The sequence below is a fragment of the Rhipicephalus sanguineus genome, chromosome 7 (assembly GCF_013339695.2).
Source record: "Rhipicephalus sanguineus isolate Rsan-2018 chromosome 7, BIME_Rsan_1.4, whole genome shotgun sequence".
NCBI lineage: Eukaryota > Metazoa > Arthropoda > Arachnida > Ixodida > Ixodidae > Rhipicephalus > Rhipicephalus sanguineus.
This window is the reverse complement of record NC_051182.1, coordinates 168,962,104-168,977,696: the sequence shown is the minus strand read 5'-3', so window position 1 is coordinate 168,977,696 and position 15,593 is coordinate 168,962,104. Positions and strand designations below refer to the sequence as shown.

The window sequence follows — 15,593 nt, the reverse complement described above, 5'->3', positions numbered from 1 at the left end:
CACAGAAGATGGTCTGCATGGGCATATTAAGACACGAGATATGCGTTCAGAATTCCAGTTCAATTCACTAGTTTAAATAGCTGTTAATTTCTGTTTGCAGGGCTGCATACACATATTAAAATGACGTTCATACTGTCATCAGTTTTCACTTGCTGCTTTTATAAACATTATTTTCTTTGAAGCGAAGTTTTATATGTCAAGCTCCCCAGTTTTCCTGACCATGGCTACTGCTGCAGCTGTCATTCCGAATAGGTCACACTTATCCTGGCTATCCAATCAAGGAATTTGAAGTTCTGTACTCCAACAGAGCAGCCCGATAATTTATTATTAGCATAGCCAGGCAGGACAGCTTCAACCCCCAAATACCTCGTCGTTGAAGTGTGTTCTGATCGTAAGTGCCTGGTGTGAGGGGATCGGGAAGGACACTGCGGTGAAACTTCACCCAACCCTGAGCACGCCTACGCTTAAGCCCGCACTGCACGCATACTTCTTTCATGCCAACAGCAGCTGTATTTCTCTGCAATTTTCTTTTCCCTGTGTAAATGCATTTTAGATGTTTAGTCTAAAGGAGGTGTTTAACCTTGGGATCTGTTATTCAATAAAAATTATTACAATCAAACGTGTGCATTGCCTTTGTTTGCACAGTCTCCCAAAACCACAATGACATCTTTTAGGGCTTCAGCAGAGTTGGATGGCATTTATTTCAGACAATGCATGACCTGAGGAAACATTACAAAAGTAACATAATGAAAGATGGATTTATGCAACATTGATATGCAGATGCACCAGGTTCTCTGAAAAAGAAGCGAAGAACATTTCACAGCCACTGTACACATAACTACCATATCACATTTCATTTCAACACTACAAAGTGCCACAAGCTCGGAGGCACAGTGCCTTCTGCAGAGAATTGAGAATGCTACGACAATACGCAACACGTCTTGCAACTTATGGATACTTTTGACATGGTATAAACAAGCAGAGACAAGCCAAGCAATCACACTAAGCACAAACTGTGCATAGAAATGTATAGCAACCGCGCCGAGCGAGCGTGCTCGGCGCTCGGAGTCCACGTTCGCATCGTGTTGTGTTTACTGTGCGGTCACGGAGAGTGGCCTGGGAACTCGAGTTACGGCGGCCGGGTCGGCCGGGTGTTGTAAACACAGCCGCCGGGCCGAAGCTACGCCAGTCGCCCCGTCGCTGCTGCCTCGTTCGCCTCGCAGCGCTTTTGCTTAAATATACGAGTTCTTATTGTAGACGTGCCTTTGTCTTTCTTTACTGGTGAACACGCAATATCATCGCGCAACCAACGCCCTGGACGTCTACAAATTGGTGACCACGGACTATCGAAATTTTTACAATCATTTTCCTGGCTGCGACGACGATGGAAACCACCGGCGACTCCAGACAAGCATCCCTCGACCCTGCAGCGACGCAAGCAGTCTCCGCCGTCTCTTTTCGGCTTCCGCAATTCTGGCCTGCTGATCCGTCTCTCTGGCTGGCGCAAGTAAACAGCCAGTTTGTCACTGCCCGGGTAACGACTCAGATATCAAAATTCCACCACATGGTGTCTGCGCTTCCACCGGAGATCGCCAGCGAAATCAGAGACCTCATTCTGGCCCCACCGGAGACGAACCCCTATGAGAAGTTGTCGGCCGAGCTCCTGAAACGCACTTCGTCTTCAGAGAGGCAGCGTCTCCAACAGCTGCTTTCTGCTGAAGAACTAGGCGACCGTAAGCCTTCACAGCTTTTGCGCCGTCTTCAGCAGCTTCTTGGTGACAAGGCCACCTCGTTCGATCAGGACCTGCTACGAGAGCTCTTCCTACAGCGCCTGCCTTCGACCGTCCGCATGGTGCTCGCCGCTGCAGCGGACTTGTCGCTGGAAAAGCTCGCGCAGCTTGCCGACTCCGTGATGGAATTCGACTCCCCAACTATGTCAGTGATCGCGACCACTTCCACAACAAGTGAGGCATCTCGCCCTTCGCCACCAGACCTGCACGCCCTACGCGACGACTTTCGCAGCCAGATCGAACAGCTCTCCGCTCAGATAGCTACCCTGTCTGCGCGCTCTCGATCCTCGTCACGCCGCCGCTCCTCTTCCCGCCGGCGCTCCTCATCACAGTCTCCGCATCCCGGCGAGTGTTGGTATCACCGGACCTTTGGTGCAGCCGCCCGAAAGTGCTCATCTCCCTGCACTTTCTCGGGAAACGCTCCGACTCACCACTAGAAGCGGCGAGTGGTGGCGGTCCAGCAAGCAGCCGCTTGTTCTTCGTTTTGGACAAGACATCAGGGCTCCGTTTCCTCGTAAACACGGGAGCCGAAGTTAGCGTTGTTCCACCCTCACCCGCATTCCCGAAGAATTGCCGATCTGCACTTACGCTGCAAGCCGCCAACAAGACCACCATCATGACTTACGGTGAGCGCGCTCTCACGCTTAACCTTGGACTCCGTCGCGTTTTTCGTTGGGTTTTCCTCGTAGCGGACGTTCTTACCCCAATTCTCGGAGCGGACTTCCTTCGTCATTTCGACCTGCTCGTGGACATCTCCCGCAAGCGCCTTGTCGATGCTAAGACACACCTAACGGTGCAAGGTATAGCGTCAACAACCGGCATCACCGCAGTTATCAACAAGCCACCTTCGTCAGTGTACGAACAGTTACTCGACGACTTTCCAAGCTTGCTTCGCCCGTCCAATTTTCTGCGCCCTGTCAAGCACGATGTTACCCAGCACATTATTACCTCAGGGCCACCTGTCCATGGTCGTTCACGACGGCTCGCACCAGATCGACTCAAGGTTGCCCGAGCTGAATTTGATCATATGCTCGAGCTTGGCATTGTGCGACCTTCATCAAGTCCTTGGGCTTCTCCGCTGCACATGGTGCCCAAGAAGTCCCCAGGTGACTGGCGACCCTGCGGCGACTACCGCGCTTTGAACAACGCCACCGTTCCTGATCGCTACCCACTGCCTAACATCGCGGACTTCACAGCACCACTGCATGGAGCAACCATCTTTTCGAAGATTGACCTGGTCAAGGCGTATCATCAGATACCTGTACATTCCCAAAACTGCTGTCATAACACCTTTCGGCCTTTTTGAATACCTGAGGATGCCCTTCGGGCTCCGTAACGCCGCTCAAACATTCCAGCGGTTTGTAGACACAGTCACCCGAGGCCTGCCGTTCTGCTTTGCGTACATCGATGATCTCCTCATCTTTAGCCGCAACGCAGACGAACACCTTTCCCATCTTCGACAGCTCTTCGGACGCCTTGCCGAGTACGGCCTCATCGTCAACAAAACCAAGTGTACGTTCGGCGTGCCTGAACTTGACTTTCTCGGACACCACGTTGATTGTCATGGAATCCGGCCACTCCCTTCCAAAGTGCAAGTTGTTCGAGACTTCCCAAAGCCAACTTCTTTGCGTCAACTGCGCGAGTTCCTGGGACTGATCAATTTCTATCGGCGTTTCATTCCCCGCTGTGCTGACCTGATTAGACCCCTTACTGACCTGCTTCAGGGTAAGAAGAAGAAGTGTACTTCCATTACGTGGTCTGAGAATGCATCAAGCTCCTTTGAAGCAGTTAAGACAGAGCTCGCAGACGCCGCCCTGCTTGTTCACCCAACACCAGACGCTCCACTCTGCCTCATGACCGACGCGTCGAATGTGGCAGTTGGAGCCGCCTTACAACAGTTCGTTGACGGATCGTGGCAGCCTTTGGCATTCTTCTCGCGCAAGTTGTCACCCACAGAAAGCCGCTACAGCACTTTCGGACGTGAACTCCTTGCTGCTTATATGGGTGCGCGCCACTTCAGGCATTTCCTTGAAGCCCGATGTTTTTTCATCGCCACGGATCACAAGCCGTTGACGTTTGCCATCAAGTCTGCAAGCACCAAATTTTCGCCCCGTGAGAGTCGTCACCTCGCTTACATCGCGGAATTCACAACCGATCTCAGGCATGTGCAGGGATCTGCGAATGCTGCAGCCGATGCGCTTTCTCGCCTGACGGCTTCCGTATCTTGTGCCGCAGCGCCGGCAACTGTCGATTTCAGCGCCCTAGCGTCAGCACAAGCACAAGACGAAGAAATCGCTAAACTTCGCCTATCCCCTGGAACACTCAGGTTTCGTGAAGTAACCCTTCCGTCCTGCACCGTTCCTATCTTGTGCGACATGTCTACCGGCAACCCTCGACCAGTTGTTCCGAGCGATTTCCGTCGGGCTGTTTTTGACTCCTTGCACACCCTTTCCCATCCTGGCATCCGCGCTACTCAACACCTTATCACCCAGCGTTTTGTCTGGCCGGGAATTAACAAAGACGTTCGTGCTTGGACCCGTAGTTGTTTGCAGTGCCAGCAGTCCAAGGTTATCGCCATACGTGCTCTCCGTACGGCACCTTCACACCGCCTTCAGAACGTTTCGATAAAGTTCATCTGGACATCCTCGGACCATGGCCTCCATCGGATGGAAACACCTACCTGCTGACATGCATTGACCGTTTTACTCGGTGGCCAGAGGCGTTTCCCATTCCCGACATAAGAAGCGAAACAATCGCCAAAGCTTTTGTATCGGGTTGGGTGTCACGCTTTGGCGTTCCCTCTACAATCACCACCGATCGCGGTCGACAGTTCGAGTCTGCTCTTTTCAAGAAGCTCATGGTTTTGCTGGGAAGTTCGCGGATTCGCACAACAGCATACCACCCCATCGCTAACGGCATGGTCGAGCGTTTTCACCGGACCCTGAAAGCATCCTTGAAGGCGCAACCCGACACGGTCAACTGGACAGTTTCACTGCCACTTGTTTTGCTTAGTCTTAGGACGACGTTAAAGCAAGACATCAAGTGTACACCTGCCGAACTGACCTATGGTTCACAGCTCCGCCTTCCTGGAGAATTTTTTGATGCTTCAACTACCTCGCCTTGCCCTGATCCAACCGAGTATGTTGTGCAGCTGCGCTCCGCTATGCGCAGTCTTTCTGCCCCACAACCTCGCGTAAAACACAGTGTTCCTACCTACATCTCTCCTGACTTGGAAACGGCGACACACGTGTTTGTGCGCCGCGACGCAGTCCGAAAGCCTTTGCAGCGCCCTTACGATGGACCTTACCGCGTCATCAAGCGCCATGAGAAGCTCTACACGCTTGATTTGAACGGTCGTCATGATACCGTGTCTATCGACCGCCTTAAAGCAGCCATCGTCGAGGACCCACTGCCCCGTGGTATTCCAGATTGCGCCACACCTTCCGCCTCCGTTCCCACCACTTCATCGCACTCTTCACCTCCTCCCACCACTGCAACGAGGGAGCGTCGCTCTGTATCGTTCAGGCTCCCTCCTTTCAGCGGGCTCCTTCACTAGCGGGGGCCTATATAGCAACCGCGCCGAGCGAGCGTGCTCGGCGCTCGGAGTCCACGTTCGCATCGTGTTGTGTTTACTGTGCGGTCACGGAGAGTGGCCTGGGAACTCGAGTTACGGCGGCCGGGTCGGCCGGGTGTTGTAAACACAGCCGCCGGGCCGAAGCTACGCCAGTCGCCCCGTCGCTGCTGCCTCGTTCGCCTCGCAGCGCTTTTGCTTAAATATACGAGTTCTTATTGTAGACGTGCCTTTGTCTTTCTTTACTTGTGAACACGCAATATCATCGCGCAACCAACGCCCTGGACGTCTACAAATGCATGGGATAATGTAATAAGCCTGTTCCATTCCCATTTTTTTTTTTTTTCATTGTGCTTCGTTGGTGGGCCGAGCGTCACTTTGCCTACATCACCATGATTGCTGGCCATTGAGTGGTGGATTAGAAAAGAATAGAATCTTGCAAAAAAACAAAAAAAACACTGAGCTAGTATACCATTCATTATATGAAATATACTCCCATTCCCCTAATCTATTCTAAAATAATAATCTCTACTCTGAAGTTACAGTGCAGCAGACACCTGCTAAAATGATGGGCTGCACCCCAACTGCCACTGTAATTGACCAGCTTGCACAATGAATGAAAACTAAGAGGTATCAATGACTCGTGCTTTCCATCATTCATGAAAGTGGGAGTGATCAACAGTGAAAGAAACGGCTAAAGTTATAAGACACGGTTCTTCAAAGCGATGAGATTAGTACTTCTCAATAAATGGTGCAACTTTTTTCGAGCCTGCTGCTATGTATACGCTCAATGTGTGTGCATTTTCTGTGATTTTGCTACTAAAGTTAATACGTCTTATCTCTATGTGTTAGGTGGGTTGAAGCAAATGCAGTCAAGACCGATAATCTTGGTGTACATAATGTCCGTACAGTCAAGAATCCGGAATATTAGATACACAAGAAAACAAGCGACCTTATTACGCAAGCCAGCAAAAATGTGAACCAGTCTCAGTCAAGGGATCTTCCACCTTGCCAGAAAGTGCAGAAGTTGTGGTCTACTGCTGTTTAATGCAACAATATGTTAAAGGGACACTGAAGAGAAACAATGAATCGGTTTAGATCGATAAATTTTACTCCGAGAACTAATGTCGTTAATTTTACCATCCTAACTTTAAAAATAGAGGAGAAAGCCAAGGTGAAATTTTCATTTTTAAATTTCGCGCCAAAATCTCAGCACGTGACTTCACGGATTTCAAAGAGTATTTTGTTTTTTATTTTGGCGACATTGGCTCAATGAAATTTCCTGATACTTGGTATGTTACGTTTCTGGCCCCCTCGGAGGCCAAATTATTTCATTTTTACCGATTAGGGACTATGTAGGACCTCGTAGGCTCCGTCAAAGTCTATGAAGTCACGGCGATTGGTGCGGGAACTTTAAGGTGGCATCACCACCCGCATTTTCTTTTTGCGCAATCTCTCGCCAGCCACACGTCTCCTCATGGTAAGCGTGGCGATTTTGCTATTGTCAAAGAGTAACTTACTAATATGAGAAAAATCGGTTTTCTCTTTAGTGTCCCTTTAACGACACACGGCCGAAAATGACGTGGGCAAGCTGAATGCACAGATTCATACTAGCACTGTGATGCCATGGGTGTGGTAGGTGGCACGCTGCACACAAATCGCACAGGACCATCGGCTTTGAACAGTAGATGAGTTTCCTGCCAAAGCTGAGAAATGCAATCTGCCTTTGCACTACAGCATGGTGGTGCAACAGAGGCCAAGTAGTAGTGATTGTTCCAGTATGGGCAGAACCTTTAAAGTGCAACAAAAGCCTTCAGTACTTCACAAACTGAAGGAAATGGCTTGACAACTAAAACTCACTGCAAAGACTTGACAGAAGACGAGTGACAAGTTTGGCTCTGTGCCTGTGCACAAACTCTTGAAAACCCTTTTTAAAATTCTTCATTAATTTTCATTAAACTTGCTGAGATTATTGGCATCTTCGGCTGAGCCGCACTGGCACCGTGGCGGTGGAAGGGAAGTTACGTCAAACACCGCCCGAGTTTCAGGCCCCGCTACGGCCCAGACGAACGTGTGAGCCAGGGAACTCGAATCTGCGACAGCAGCGCCGTCTGCGAGACGCGCACAGCAGTCGAAATTCAGCAGACGACATTTTGCAACGGTGGAGTTGCACTGGAATTGAGAGCGCGAACGACGGAAAACCAGACGATTAGAGACGCTTGCGAGACGCTGTGCGTCCAGCGTGAACTCGCTTGCTCAACACGCGCTTTTGCTGCGTCAGTTTTGCACAAACTCGACGAAGGTTGGTAGTTTCTGCATCGTCTTTGCTCTCCGGTGAAATCCCGACAGCAAAAGTAGCCTTGTGTGAGCACAGCCGGACGATTTACAGCGCACGCATGTTTTACCTCCAGTCAGGCCGTGTTCTGCTGCAGCGCCAGCTGTAAATTGCGCCTGCATTGATGGAACGTCGCAGCGTCGTCTGCCAGCGCGCGCTGAACGACGGGATTGCACCACGCTCCACCGTCGATCTCCGCGGTGGCGCGGTGGCGTGCACTCGTGTCGTGGCCGGCCCAGCCGAACATGCGGCACCGCACGCGTGGTGCCCAGACGAACGTACGGCACCGCACGAGTGCGCAGAATACGCCACGAGTGCCGCCAGCCGAAGATGCCATATGTTTATGTGTGTACTGATTTGAGATATGCAATTATTTCTCTAGTGGAATGTGTAGTTTTTAAGATATCCAACATTTCATGTGGTTTCTGAGAGCAAGATTTTTCTCTAAACTGACAGAGTCACAAATTAAAACAACATATCAGAATAATCTGGAGTTAGAACTGTATGCAGGAAAACAAGAATGGATGTCCTATGCCCATTTGAACAAAAGTTATGGTATGCTGAACATTCATGATTGAAATTCCAGCGATACATCGACTTACTCGTTAAAGATTAAAGTGTCATACTAACAAACACACAAAACAACCTTCTGTGGAGTTCCAAAAAATTCCATAAGTCAGAGCAGCCATTTTAACGACATGCTGTGCATTGCATTTGACATCGATAAAAAGCAGTGTACTTACATAGCTGGTTTACAGCTGTGAGTCTTCGAGGTCATTCTGACGTGCAAAAAGCTTCAGGGTCAGGGCACTGAGAAAAGCTGGGATGCTGTCGTACTTCTCGAGGTAAGTGCTTGCTAGTCCCCCGAGCTGGCGCAGATAATCTGTCTCCAGGACGTTCATCTTCTGCTGGGCATTCTAGGGACAACAGAACACAGCAGTGTCCCTATGCTGCTTTGCTCTGACCGAATGGCACAAGTTACGTAGCATAACGGGCCCAAGCTGCAGTAAAAATACGTCTGTTTGTTTGTTCAATACTTTGAAATTTCAGAAACTTTATATTCGTGTCCAAGTGAATTTGAATACTGTAATAATTCTATTCAATATTCGAAGTGCTCAAATACTCACGGAGGCCTAGCAAGCTCTCAGATGACCAGGCATACATTAAGTGTATGGACGTACATTACATGTACAGTCGTGAGCAACATGATGGGGAACACCAAATTGAACAAACCGTTATGTGTGTGACATTTTGAATTGCAAGAGATACCTTTCCGCTTGAGAATTTAGTGTTATGAACACTTTTGTGCTTGCCAACTGTGCTTAGCTGCTATGGCCTTCAAGAGGTATTTTCAGTGTTTCCTCTCATATTATTCACAACTGTACGTATACACATCAAATGCACGTACCCCAAAATGAACTCCACACAAGCCTCATAGTATTTCACTTTCTTTACAAATTAGCAAACATTCGATGTAATATTTCAATGTAATTTTTCTTGAACATTAGTATTCGACTTGATTAAGAAGCTTCCCTACTCAAACACTCCTTTGGCTTCTGAACTGATGCCGGTGCAATTACTCCACTGCTTACCTGGAACAGCAGGTAGTCGTCGGGCGAGTCGGCATACATGTGAGTCAGCTTGTAGTGGCCCTGACTCAGCACATCAATCCGGTAGCCAGTCAATGCATAGCAGCCTTGCCGGAAGTCTTGACTGGTGCGGCGAAACGCGTCCACGAGCCGCCGGTTCTTGGCTTCGGCCGAAGCCAGCTGATCTTGAAGGCCTGTGCAAGGCAGGAGGTTCCAGATAAAGACTTTGTAGCCATCTTCACTAGTCATTCAGGCATTTACAAACACAGCAGACTGACGAAATGATTATATGCAAAAAAAAGTATCTTTGTTCATTTCAAATGCAGTAGAATCTCAATAAGCCAAAATAGCTTAAATGGCACTGCTGCTTTATTATTTATTGTTTATTTTATTTACCAATACCTTACAGGCCTCACAGAGACGTTGCGTAAGGGGCCTCAGATACAAAAATAAAAACAAATTAGGTTATTATCAAAAACAAAGGCAAGTACACAAAAGTAGGAACAAAGTAGTTTGACATCAAGGACAACGGCAAGTACAGCAAAATAGGCGTAAGTAGAAAGCTAGTGATATTTGACGTTACATTACAAGACATTATGATTCAGCAAGTGTGAAACACAAGAAGGGAAATGCACAGTGCATTAGACATATGGAATGCATTACACAGTATGCAAATTGCACAGATTGCTGGTATTAGCTAGTATAATGGAGCACATCACAAACAAACCTTAAAACAACAGCATCAAGCTACTGATAAAAAAATAGAAATGAGGAAACGTATGAATCATAAGAATAAAGAGACCAGCTAAGCATTACAAATAAAATAATTGAGAAGGTGCTCGCGAAATTTCGCGAGCATTACTCTGTAGGGCAATGCTGTTTGGAAGATCGTTCCAGGGGCGAATGGCACATGGGTAAAAGGGACACAAAACAGAAAAACAATTTTTCTTGTAAATTTTCTGCAAAAGGTAAACTACCTTTTCACAATACCGGAAGCACCAGTATGCAAGAAGACGCTTGGTAAGTGAGAAAATGCAAAAAAAGAAAATACAGGGGGCGATGCCACCTTGAAGTTCCCACACTAACATGCTGTGACGTCACAGATTTTGAAACCATTCACAAGGGCTTACATAAGTTCTCAATTGGCAAAAATGAAGTACATTGCCATACCAAGTTTCAGGAAGTTTTCTTGGCCCAATGTGGCAAAAACACGAAAAAGAAACTATTTTGAAATCCATGACGTCACGCAGATGTTTATGTGCCAAGACTTCGGTGTGAAGTTTACAAATTAAACATTTACCCTCATTTTCTCCTCTATTATTAACCCTATGACAGTGAAATGAACAACACTTGTGTTTTTGAACATTAATTCATCTGCTTAAATTGAATCATTGTACACTCAAACCTCGTTATAACGAACACAGATATAACGAATTATTGGTTATAACAAAGTAAATGAAGAATAGGCTTGTCATAGCTAGTGTTACAAATAAACGTTTATAACGAATTTTCGGATATAACAAAGTTACTTTCGTGGCAGATGCAACTATGTTATAATGAGGTTTGAGTGTATCATCTTAGTGCCCCTTCAGTCAGAACAGTTCTCTTACCAGGTTGGTTCTGTGTATTTGGATAATGCAAAAAAAAAAGCTTTCGTTCATGAAAATAAAAGTTTTTGCAACTCTCTGTAAACAGAACCAAATAAGCAAGGCCTTAACGATTTTCTCCCAAAAGAGGGACAGTCGAAAATGTATTCTAGCGACACCACTCTTCAATTTAGGAAGCCATCACTGGGAAACTCACTCTCCAAGCATTACTGGTTGTTTGGCCACTGACTGGAGCGTATGAGTTTTGTGTTTTTTTTAATACACTAATGGTGACTCTTTGGCGTAATACTGACTCTTTGAAACTGAAGCTAGCAGAGCATAGTCCGTCCAATAGTGATCAATAGCACCTCATACCATGGTTGCAAACAAGCAGCTATAGTATTGACTTTTTAAGCATAACATATATTTAACAACATTCGGAGGGCACGAAAGAAGGGGAAAGGATCAGGGGGCTCATTTATTTGTGAGACAAAACCTAATGAAATCAAAAGAGAAAGGTTGCCGTAACTCGATTGGCAGAGCATCGAATGTGTAAATTAGAAGGCTGCGGGTTTGGTCCCCACCGGTGCAAAGGTGTTCTTTCCTTCCCCCTTAATTCCTTTCTGTTTATGTCATGATTACTGCACTACAGCTAAAAACTAAAAGTAATGTGCCCTTTGCTTTCCTTGACTTCATTGTCACTTGGCTACATTAAATTAGGAGAGTGTATGACAGAACTGCTAATCAGAAGACTTTTTTCAAGGTCCTGCAATGTTTCATTTAACGAGATTGTAATGTACCAAAATTCTGTCTGAAGTGAATATGAAATATCATTAACATTCTATGGAATACTCACACAAACCTAGTAACATTCATAATTAGTACTAGAAGACAGTACTGCAATGCGTACATGAACCTCATGTATAATTGCAGCACGATGTAGTAAACAGCATGGGCTTTTAAACAGAGTACCACCTGCCTCTCTTTGAGATTCTTTTTTATGACTTTTCAATGCATAGCCCTATGCACTGTTATGTGCAATGGCCTCAGTGAGCCTTCATAGCCGAATCAGTTGGTAGCTGCTAACAAAAAGCCACGCACACATGACTGTCGTGTCCGTACTGTTTTAAAAATGGCCTGAGGAGCTTCCAGAGAAGAAAAAATCAGAGCTGCTCACTTTTTCGGTCAGGAAGTGCACCATCCTGATCCAGCTTCAGCTGCACCTGGGCAGTGACATCCTGACAATGTCCAAACTCCTCCAGGACCTGTCAGTGCAAATGATGTGACAAATGAGAGGAATATATCCCCAGTTATTGCACATACGTTGCACATTCTGCATCGAGAAGCCTTTATTTTTTTACACTTGTGTAGAAAGAGGGGTGATACCTCCTGGAATCTTACAAAGTCAACCTGTCTGAAGCTCGTGCAAAGTGCGCTGCTTTTTGACACAAGAAAAGTTAAATGCAACCTTATCTGCTATACGGGTGATATGTTTCCCAAATGCAAAACTATTCTAATAACAACTTTGTGCTGACCTCTGCTTTGTTTTCATGCAGATTGGACAACAAGAGAACATATCAAGGCCAAACCCCATATGCCCGAAAATACATGCGACAGCGACAATCGACGCGACGTAGATCGCCTTCGCGCAAGCGGTCGTTTGGATGGGCAAACCCCATTCATGCAACGGCTTTAGCGAGCGATCTCTACTGTTGCTGGCATGAGGGCGTTGACTCGTACCAAAAGTAGCCCGTTATCAGCGGTACGCAACGTAAGATATGATTTTTGTTGCATAATGGTACATAAAATGTTTATCAATGTCTTGCAGTATTCTTTTCGATCCCATCACTGCTGCTCCGTGCCACCAAGCCACGTCACAGACAGTGCGGGACTTGTAATTCCTGTCCCTGAGGTCCCATAACGCACGCTCGTGTTCAACGACATCAATGTTGCGCTCATCTCCGTTGGCCGTGTTGATGAACATTGTTGTTGGTGCGCGTCGATAAGCAAGTGGCGACAACCAGCAGTACGCCACTGATGTACATCCTGTTTCAGTGTTTTGCTGTTGGCTGCTTGGGCACAGCACTTCCGGGTGATGGGCGACAGATTCCAAATCTGAAAAACTGAGTGATCGCACGATACCGACCACGCGATAGGTCGCGCTGACGGCCCGTTTCGTCGCTCATAGCGTCGCTTGTCGCTGTCACGTGCATTTTCACGCATATGGGTTTTGGCCTTCATGGTCTAAAATGTTCACTAAAGCACTCGCCATCTTTGTTGGTCAGGCTTGCCTCAAAAAATCTGATCAAAGAAAAGGCTCATGCAGACCCCACACTATGGGAATCTGTGTAAATAAGGCATCATGAGACTTTGGCGATGACTGTGGCTACAAACTGTGTTCAAATGGTGGAGAAATGCTTACTACAGCATAGTATAAACCTTTGTCCACCATAAGGTTCTTTCATGAGGGTGTGTTCTTGTGATAGAAACTGGCTGTACCACACATGCTAAGTAATGTAACTGCAGCTGCAATAGACAGCTGTAGATATGTAGTTCATGGCTTCATGTTCTGCTCTTATGTTCTCAGCTTGACTAATTGGCATCTTGCCAGCAACCACTTGGGCAGATGTTCAGCACCAGAATTAAGAAGGTGATTTTGTTCCTATTAGAAGCAGCCACTAACATGCTGTGATACACATACAGGGATGAGACAGCTGAAATTGAATTGGGAGCAGTTTTCGGAGCAGCAAAATTCGATTTTGGAGCAGAAGTACTTGGAGCAGTTCGAGGCATTTAATGTGTCATCTTAGGAGCTTGAAAAAACAAATTTGTAGCAACTTGGGGCGACAAGTACATGTTTTAATCGGCTTAGAATACACATAACACTGAAACAGCCTTTGGAGGCAGTTTTTTAAACAGATTATCGCAAGGTATGAGTATGTTGAATATGGTCACAATGCTGAAGGCACTGCCATGTTTGACGAATAGTTCGACATGCTGCTTTCCACGAGCCAAGACAAAAGTAAAAATTTTCTTGGCTCAAAATGAACATAACCAAAAACGAATTTGCACTTTATTTCTAGCCTGAAATTTGATTCTGTTTATGAAAAAACAGAGCATGAACGACTTCAGAATAAATAGATATTTAATTACAATTTAATTAGAATGAGTTACTATAACACACATAAATAAACGTATTACAACATTTTTGTAAAGCAAAAGACTGAGTGCCGTAAAATAATGTTACGTCAATTTCATGCATTTACACAGTTCTTCATAGGTGGTGTCTGAAAGGGTTAGATGATCAAGAGCAATTAGTTTCCTTCGACAGTGGCACAGTTAAGTGCTCTGCTGAAGGACGCGGGTTTGATTGCAGGCCGTGGCGATTGCATTTGGATGGGAACAATTTGCAAAAACATCTTTGTGCGTAGATTTAAGTGAACACTAAGGAGCCCAGGTGGTCAAAATTAACCTGGAGTCCCCCACTATAGCGTGCCTAATTATCGTATCACAGTTATGGTGTGTAATCTGCCAGAATTTATTTAGCACTTAATTTCCACGATGCAATCCTTGGATTATTGTCCATTAGCTTCACATTGTAGCAGCTAAAAAAAAAATAAATTAAGACACTAAAGAGCAAAACGATTTTTCTTGCATTAGTAAAGTAGTCTTCCACGATACCAAAAACACCACACTTGCTGCGAGAAGACGCTTAATAAGCGAGAAAACGCGCAAAAAGAAAATACAGGTGGTGACGCCACCTTGGAATTCCCGCACCATTTGCCGTGACGTCACATATTTTTGACGGCGCCTGCTTGGGCCTACGTAGTTCCCAATGGGTTAAATTGAAGTACATTGTCCTCTGAGGGGGCCAGAGACTTTACATAACGAGTTTGCGAAAATTTCGTCGAGCCAGTGGCGCCAAAACACGTTAAATGCTCTTGGAAATCTTTTACGTCACGGATTACAAAGTCCAACGCGAAATTTAAAAATGAGACTTTGAACTTGGTTTTCTCCTCTAATAATAAACCTGTGGTGGTGAAATAAACTACACAAGAGTTCTCCGAGTACACTTTATCAATCTAAACCAATTCATTGTTTCTCTTTAGTGTCCCTTTAAGCTCTCTGGTTCCTCTTGTTTTTCTCATAGGTAAACAATAACTACACTTGAATCTTATCACAATGAAGTCGCATCTGACACGGAAATGGCTTATTTATATCAGGAAATTTGTTATAAATGTATTTTAATAACAATGCACGAATGGCAACGCAGCTCCTCAATTACTTCATTATAACCAAAAATTTGTTTGAATTTGTTATATTGAGGCTTGACTATACTTTCCAAACTGGCTATTAGTCAGGCTTGTTTATACATGCAATATAATGAGAAAAACCAACCGGCAAGACAAGCAAAAGAAAAGCAAGAAAAAAGAAAAAGAAAAACAAAAGACTGAGTGAATAGATGAACAGATGGCAAAAAAGAGAAATACTAATGGTGTCACACTTACCTTGATCCTAGCGCGCAGCCTCTCATTCTCCTCTTCCAATCTGTTTAGATTTTCCACACGTTGACGAAACGCCATCTCCAAAGGATTCTCTGCTAAATGCACGATACGGTAGCTCGGGTCCTCCTAGGATAAAACGCTCTCTCTGTCACAAAGACACGCCTGTGTTTCTTTTCACTCTTTTTTATGTTGAAGCAAAAAAAAAGTGCTAACAACA

At 45.9% G+C, this 15,593-nt stretch overlaps 1 protein-coding gene across 1 annotated transcript in view; it reads right to left on the bottom strand.

The window, feature by feature from the left end:
• Positions 1-671: 671 nt before the first annotated feature.
• Positions 672-15,593, bottom strand: part of LOC119399255 (mitotic spindle assembly checkpoint protein MAD1-like) — a 32,182-nt gene continuing 17,260 nt past the window's right edge. Inside the window, exons 10-14 of the mRNA XM_037666071.2 lie at positions 15,380-15,502; positions 12,049-12,136; positions 9,289-9,479; positions 8,440-8,613; positions 672-794 (exon numbers count right to left, since the gene is read on the bottom strand). Of these exons, the coding sequence (XP_037521999.2) occupies positions 8,449-8,613; positions 9,289-9,479; positions 12,049-12,136; positions 15,380-15,502 (567 nt within the window). The 3' untranslated portion in view covers positions 672-794; positions 8,440-8,448. The remainder of the gene's footprint in view (positions 795-8,439; positions 8,614-9,288; positions 9,480-12,048; positions 12,137-15,379; positions 15,503-15,593) is intronic.